This window comes from Alosa pseudoharengus, unplaced genomic scaffold (assembly GCF_046254945.1).
Source record: "Alosa pseudoharengus isolate Yale_2024_CS ecotype anadromous, Long Island Sound unplaced genomic scaffold, YU_APseudo_1.1 YU_APseudo_1.1_scf_4, whole genome shotgun sequence".
Taxonomy (NCBI): Eukaryota; Metazoa; Chordata; class Actinopteri; order Clupeiformes; family Clupeidae; genus Alosa; species Alosa pseudoharengus.
Window position 1 is genome coordinate 4671627 of NW_027468774.1, and position 8518 is coordinate 4680144.

Here is an 8518-nt window from a genome sequence, read left to right on the forward strand (position 1 = left end):
CCTTCGTGTTCGGTAAGGTCTGCTTTTTATTTTGATATATGGTTTGCCATGTTTTGAACGAAGGGTTCGTTAAGTATTCCAAGATGAATGGGTAGGGAGATGGGCGTTAGAGCCTAGAATTTATGATTCAATTTAATCATAGTATTTATTTGTCTCGCGAACCGTTCACCAAACGGCTAACATAGTTTAAAAGCTGAGAAAAAGCTCTTTAATGTGATGTGATACTTGTGATGCCTGTATGATGAGTATGCTACTTCGCGAGTAGTTCAACTGAGAAGAATGGGAATCTGGACGCACTTACATTACACTAACACAAACACTACATTAATTTGCGCTGTGAATGCTAAGATTATTTTGTCAGGCCATAGGCTAATAAAATACGCTATTAGTCGGACGCAAACCAGAATATTGAGAGAAGAGGGCACCAAGGCCACAGTGGCCTGTAAACCTCTGATTTTCAAAGGGGCATCACGGCCAACGCAAGGGGCTACGGAGGCCATGGCCGTCGTGGCCGCCGTGAAATTCCTACCCTGCCCCCGTGAATATTTCACTGTTTCAAGGACGAAATCAAGAGTGTCCAAAGGGGTGAAAACCACTTTAAATCGGGTCACATTATTGACTGTTGTGTGTCGAGGGTCAGCTTGTGGGTTTTGTAAGGGCCAGCATGAGGGACAAGACCTATCAAACCTACGAAGTTGTGTGGTGAGTTTTGCAGGGAGGTTGGTAATGCTAGTTAACATTAGCTAGGCTACTGTAGCCTTCATACTGTAAGAGCCATATCATCAATCATTAACCTAGAAATACTTCTTCGTACATTTAATGAACATTTTGTGTAATAATTCACAGCAAGTTAATAAACTGAATATGGTGGTCCAAGAGCAGACCATGCACCAGTCCATGCATCAGGGTGGCAGTCAGATATGAAGCACTGCACAATGTTGCTAACGTTAACGTTAACGTTAACCTGTTTCACACACACGATATAAAATACACGATGGTAAATATAACATTCAATACCAAAACACTATTATTTACACGATTACTCCTGAAATAACTGCTATTAACTATATAAAAATCATTGTTTGGAGGAGAGGGTTCGTGCTGTCGCCTGTTGGAAACATGGTTGGAAATGATTTCGCGCTGGTTCGTGCTGCTTATATATTTTTCAGTGAGGTGCGGTGGTTTATGGGATGAGTAGTTCCTTCGCTTGGAAATAAAAATATGTACACAGTCTTGTACCTTTGACTTTTTTTGGACTTTCTCTTCGTTTTCTCACTCGAAATGATATGTTGTATGCTTATGAGTTACGCCGTAGCTGATTAGCCTAAGACATGCTCTAAAACTCTTTAGATACGGATTTTTCCAAAACCTCAATGGGAGAAATGAATGTGAAATTTACTTCCGGAAACTAAGCTCTCTCGGAGGAGGGGCGGGACTGTGATGCTCTATAGCCCAGGCTACTGGCTTGCATGCCAGCAGCACTCTTGAGGCGTCGGGGAGTGAGGTTTACCAACGTTCCACAAGCACAGCTAAGCATCCGTTACACCCATGCCCAGCTGAAGCCCAACTAACCCAAGTAAGGCCCATGTGGGCCCCACATGGACGTGTTTGCTGGGCAGTAACATCTTCAATTTCCACAAAACTACGTTCTGGCCGGATGTTCCAGAGTTGGACCAGTAGGCCTAATGATATCCCAAAAGGTCTAGGAGCAGGAGTTGGCCAAAAAAACTGCCTTACAGGAATATTAATAATAATAGGAAAAACTTAAGAAGAACAATAGTGTGCTGATTTCAGCAAGCACACTAATAAATGTAAATGTAATTTAGTTGAGTCAGTCAATCCATTGGAGGCATCGTGGATGATCTGTCGCACAAGTGCAAAGCGTCGTTTCCAAATAACACCAGGTGAGGTCGCCCTTGTGTTACGGCAATAGACAATATACCCCATCGCGCAACTGACGATGAACTCCCAACCGACTGGCCTATTCTAAGATAGGCTAATACTAATAGTTATGCTGACTGGTTTATCTTGATCATATTAACTCGGAGACTACTCAAAGTAGCGTCATAACTTTGCCAGAGAGCTCTGTGTTTTTTAGTCGGTAGTTCAGTTTGCCTATATGCAGAGAATAGGCTACAGAATAATGTAGCATGCATTTACAGGCCTAGGCTTAGGTCTAATAGATCAGTAGATTTACATCACACTTTCATTACTTTTGATAGACCTTGTCTCCGACAATAGGACTACAAATTATATTTAATAATACATGCTAATAGGCTACCAAATAAAAAAAGACGCATTCGTTTCGCAATCCAGGAGCCCGGGAGGTGTCATTGCAAACAACAACTCATGGCCTATACTTTCACTTTACATAGCCCCAAAAATGATATAGGTATCTGGAACGTCCGAACAACCATATCATATCAACCTACCAATTTATGCCAATCGATTTGTAATTATACTATTTTAATTTAGGCAACTGAATGCTCGAGAACCCATAAGGCTTATTACATCAGATAATAATTATAGCCTACGCCATTATCCAGTGACTTATTCTGAGTGGCGGAATATCCAGAATGTGTCGGTTCCGTGTACAGACGTGCCGTGCTGGGGCGGCGCATCATCAGTCCCAACCTATATCCTCGGTCTCACTTCTACTGGCAAAGTGTGGCACGGTCGAACGTGTCATCACACACGTGTAGGTAAAGCCGTGAGAGCTTGTCACTCCAGCCAGCGGACTGCACCAAGCAGCTTGTCCCGCGACATGCCACCGACGAAGGGCTCGATGGGGCTGCGGCTCGTCCTGCGGACATTTACGAGAGGACATCACTCAGTTGGCATAGTCGGAGCGCCTTTTTGGAAAGGACAGGTGAATTTTCGAGGATCATTCAATAACGGGGTTGTGCATACCCTATAACCTAATCCTAAACGTAGCGAGAAGGTTGAATTCCTGGTGCAAGGATGAATTTCTCAATCTTTAAAATTAAATACAGACTCATCACAAAGTTAAATCGCCTTATGTTGTAGAGGAAAAACTAACCCATCAATTGCTGTCACCGCAGCCAAGAGCCGGAGTGGAAGAGGGACCAGATCTCATTCGAGCCGCCGGATTGGTTGAGAAACTTAAAGGGCAAGGTAACACCGGTTTCTTGTCTGTTAAGCCTGCTACTATGTGCCCTAGCTGTAGCAATGCCAACACTATGTGCATGTGAAGGACTGTGCGTTTGCCTACCCTTAAAACTGGATCAAACCGTGATTCTTCTAAAAAGACACGGTCTACACTAAAGGCGTGTCCCTTGCTGGTCAGACCTCATTGTGTTCTTTCCATTAAAGATTAAAGTGCTTGGCAATGCCAAGGTGTCCAGTGACACTGTGCTTCTCACTGACCCAAAAGATGCCATGCCGCTACACAGCCCGACTTATTTCTCAATCAACAGCCATTAACGACATACAGTAAATGGTTATGGTTGTACGGTTATAGTATTTTGCCGAAGGTTTTGTCCAAAACGGAATAGCCTATGAACCCTTGCAATGGTTAGAAGATTAACGATTAACGTCAACAAAGCCTAATAAGCATAATAGTAATAATAACAATGATATCAATAACAATATCAAATATTAATAATAGGCCTACATATTATATTAAATATACAAGCCATAATAACTAAAGAGAATTAATGAATTACGTAATCTGAATTCAGATGAGTCTTTAAACCCCTCTTGAAAGTCCCAAAACTATCGCAAGAACGCAGAACACTCAACTCTTTCCACCAATGAGGAACCACAGAGGAAAAGAGTCATCGGGCAGTGGCAGCATTATGGATGTGACATTTTGACTCATAGTGCAGGCAAATGTCTGACCCAAAACTAATTAATTTATTTTCACGTTTTCAGTTGTGATCTAAACACCATAGTAAAAGTCCATGAAAATCCAGTTGGTGGACATATGCTAAAATGACTGGCTCAAAGTAAAGAAAGCTCAATAAGTCTAAACTGAACTTGTCAAGTGGTACAAACTAATCACCAAACCTAGTGAGAGCCACAGAATGTAGGCTTAAAGCAACCCAATGCAGTTCTATTACCTTAAAATAACGGTTTCAAAGTCATGGTACACTGACATATAATACAGAGAATGAAGTCCCTGAAATGAATGAAGTCTCTGTCAATGCATGCCCAGAATGATACTGCACTGTGTAAAGCTGTTGATCAGGCAGGATCATGATTCATGACCCTTTTAGTTGGTTTTTACGGTACTGTGTAAGCGCTAAATAGGGTTATATTGATGCCAATGGGCATAGATTTGGATGATACATGAGGCAACTTTTTGATCATAAAGTTCTCAAGAAACTGATGGTTAGTTCTTAAGAAACTGATGGTTACAATTCTGAAGAAATGTAAGGTGTGTGTGTGTGTGTGTGTGTGTGGGGGGGCAGTATTATGTTAGCCTACTTATCTTACACTGGATCATCTACCTCTGGTTCTCAAACTTTTCACAATGAGTACCACCCACAAAAACAATTGGCTCTCCAAGTACCTCCATTATGACCGTCATTAAAATACAGGTGCATATAGGCCAATTCAACTACATATTTTACATTTTACATACTGTTTTGCGTTGTCAAGTCTTTATAAAAAGACACCTTGGAGACTCTCCGAGTACCACTAGTGAGAGTTTGCGTACCACCAGTGGTACCCGTACCACAAGTTTGAGAACCACTGATCTACCTGAATCTCAATATTCTGTTCTGATCACAACAAGTCTGGGCACATTACTAAGTCAGCACCAGTCAGAGGCTACATTCATTGTTTTGCACTTTTATGATGTCATCATGTCACCAAAAGTATTGGTTTTACCAAAAATATTTTTAAACTACAAAAATACACACCTATAAAGTATTTTGATACAAAATATGAAGCCATTTTCTTCAACCCAATCAAATACAAATTACAAAATACTATTTTGTATTTGAAATATGTAATACATGTATAATAAATGCCCATCCCTGGGAGTAGACATCACATATTCTGATATATTGTGTTTGGTTCAGGAGATATGATGCAAAATAGGTTTAATTCAGTTATAGTGGAACATTTAATGGTTGCCATGGCAACCATTAGGGTTTTTTGATCATGTTTTTATATCCAGGGCTCCAAATTGTACAAGTTCACCAAGTCTTATGCCTTAATGAAAAAAAAATTGTCCTAGTTTTCACATATCCACTATGAAAGTTCAATAAAACTGCCAAAGGTGCAGCTTTTCGCCATTGACCTATGCACAAATAATTCCAGTTTTGACAATGTTCCACCACTTGGATTTTCATGGACTTTTGGTATGTGATATGGGAAGGTTTCATGAGCTGAATACAACAAAAATAATTTCTGTTGCAATTAGTTTTGGGTTGGGTGATTTTTTTCTCACAGATTGCCTAGACTATTTGTATTGTATGATTGCTTCAAACATGTATTTGTGCTCCGCTGAGTGATGCTGATCCATGTGTTGGTAAGTGTGCGTGTGTGATGGCATACAGTTTGGAGAAAAAAACACACACACACATTTGGCATGCCCTTGCTGTTATAATCTACGATTAATGTGGAACATGGGCTATAACTAAAGGGAAATGCACCTCCGTTCAGTGTCTCCAAAAGTGTTCAGTTTTTTTGTCCTTGCGCAAAACAGACATGTTGTTGCCTCATTATTGAATGATGAAGAATGAGTTGCATTGTCTACTTGTCTATATGTTTGCTACCACAACTACCAAATATTTGCAATAGCTCTAACCCTAGGTCCACACACATCTTGGTGATACTGTGCACCAACCTGACCAAGCTGTAGGCTTTCTACAGTATGTGCAATATCCGTTAGTCTTAAAAAAGATGAACAGACACTCAAGGCCATTTAGACACCTAATGTGTGTGCGAGTGCGAATTGTAGTGGGCCTTTTTGGATGAAAAAAGATGAAATACTATAGATTTAGATAGCTATAGACTATTTAGATAGATAGATAGATAGATAGATAGATAGATAGATAGATATTTCATAGTATAATTGAATTATTGAAACAAATATTTTGATGACAGGGTGGACCAATGTTTATTTTGCACATAGAAGTGTGTGCACAAAATGTCAACCTTGTCAGGTAAATGTCCACCCTGTCAGGCCTAAGGGCCTAATTTACAATAGTAGTGTAGACATTTTCACCTTCAGTTCATATTTTTACTCACAGCAAACTGTCATTGGGTCACTATGTAGACTTGTTGTACACGTACATTTGGTATAGTTATACCTGCATGTTATGAAAATATTGTATTCAGATCACTTTTTGTACTTGTACTTGAATGTTGTTGTTGTATGTATTCAACAGCCTCTGCCTGTAAAGTATATGTACTTACTCAAATCTACAAATAGTAATTATTAAACAAAAGCAGCTTGACAAAAAAAAAATCACTTCTGGCATATGTTAAGGTTGGACAGAGCAAGTAAGCAAACATATACAAAAAATGATTTAATTTAAAAACCATTTAAAAAGAACATTTGTCAGAAAAAAGGTCAGCTACTCACTGACCTCAGCAGGGGAATTTCCCACCAATGAAGAGAGAAAATAAATTGCTGTCCTGATGTTAGAGAAGATGGACTTTTCTTAAAGGGACAAATTTTCCATTATGACAGGGTGAACAATGATTTCAGGGACACACAAAAACAAAAACAAAAACTCTAAAACTTTAAAAGCACTATTCTTATCATCAAAATATCAATGCACTCAAGGGGAGAAATATCTCATTTAGCTAAACAATTTGAAAGCAAAACTTTTTACTATATTTTACTCACTTTGAACTTGAATGCATAGTACCTACACATTTATGGACCAACACATTTAAAGCAACACCAAAGAGTTTTTTGTACCGTTTCAGTGGTTCATCAACTTGTAACAGGGTGAACGGCACTTCTGCATTCGCTTTACGGCCCTCTATCGGCTTTAACCGCACTATGTAAGTTTGCCAGATCGGGTAGCGGATCTGTAGTTCGATGGAATGAGTCATAAGAAACTACAAATTTGACTTGCATCTGATGTCGCAATACATCGTACTTTCATAAATCGTGCAACATATTCTACCTTGTCTGTGGACATCGTTATTTGCCAAGCCGGTGCTGGATAAGCAAATAACGTGTGTGCGACAGAGGGAAAGTTCTTTGGTGTTGCTTTAACCTGTGTTATTAAGGCAAGCAGAGCATATACAGTACATTTATGGACCAACACATTTAACCTGTGTTATTAAGGCAAGCAGAGCATACATTTATGGACCAACACATTTAACCTGTGTTATTAAGGCAAGCAGAGCATTGTTCTGTCATTCCCTTGTCAATGTGGAATTTAAAAAATTATAACAATTTGTTGAAACCTTGAGTCCATTTATCCCCTTTTTGAATATAACATGGGCATGTAAAAAGCATTGTTTGGGAACGCCTTACACTGTATTGGATACAGAAAGAGTGCAATTTTCTATTAAATTCATTCAGATTGTACTATACAATCAAACTTACACCTAAATGAACATTTAAAAATTTTAATAACAGTTCTATTTGTGTGCGCACAACTTTTTTTTTCTAAGGTAAGGATGACCTTGGCATGGAATTGCCCCTTGAATGTGTGTTAGCGTTAATGGCTGGTTCAGAGAGTCGCAGTGGGTGATTGGGGATCTAGAGCTGAATGATGGAATTCAATTGCAGGAAGAAGATCCAGTAGCCAGAGTGAGGGATTTCAATTTAATGTTGGCTGCCATAGACAGCCAATGGAGAGTAATTAAGAGAGGAGTTACATGTGTCCTCTCTGGCTGATTAACCAGCAGCATTCAGAATCAACTGTAATGGTCTCACTTCACAAGCAGGTAGGTCAGCTAACAACGCAATAGATCTTGCAATAGATCAGTTTGGAAAGAACCATGGCCTGTACAAGAAGTTGTGTGGCATATTGTGTTAGATAAGGTCTGATCATCTTCCTAATGTTCTAACGGATAAATCAACCAACCAAGGATTTTGCGATTGATGCTATGCTCAGAGAAATTTAGTTGGTCATCAATTGTGACGCCCAAGTTACATGCTGATTTAGTTGGGGTTAGTGATGCTGAGCCCAAGCCTGTTTTTATAAGATGTCCTTATTTCCTCTGTTTGATGTGTGGGTTTGATTGTGTGTGTGCGCCAGCGAAAGCTGAAAAGAAAGACAGGGTAGTTGGGACATTAGTCAGGAAGTTTGGAAACTCGCAGGAAATTGAGTCACATCTATTTTGACTTCAGAACGCGGCATCAAAACGCATCATGTACTGGTAAATGGCAATGGTGATGACACTATCATATGAAGCAGCCTGAAAAAAACAACAACAGGTCTTTAAGTATGTGAATGTAAATTTCACCTCCACAGCGCTTTCTGCTTGTGGGACCCTGAAATTGAGACGTTAAACATCAGAGTAGCTTCAGCATTGTGGTGTTAGTTCTGTTTTCTTCTGTGCTATCAGAGATGAGGCT

At 39.7% G+C, this 8518-nt stretch overlaps 1 protein-coding gene across 1 annotated transcript in view; it reads left to right on the top strand.

The window, feature by feature from the left end:
* Nucleotides 1-2670: 2670 nt before the first annotated feature.
* Nucleotides 2671-8518, top strand: part of arg1 (arginase 1) — a 23795-nt gene continuing 17947 nt past the window's right edge. Inside the window, exons 1-2 of the mRNA XM_076267015.1 lie at nucleotides 2671-2869; nucleotides 3063-3135. Of these exons, the coding sequence (XP_076123130.1) occupies nucleotides 2765-2869; nucleotides 3063-3135 (178 nt within the window). The 5' untranslated portion in view covers nucleotides 2671-2764. The remainder of the gene's footprint in view (nucleotides 2870-3062; nucleotides 3136-8518) is intronic.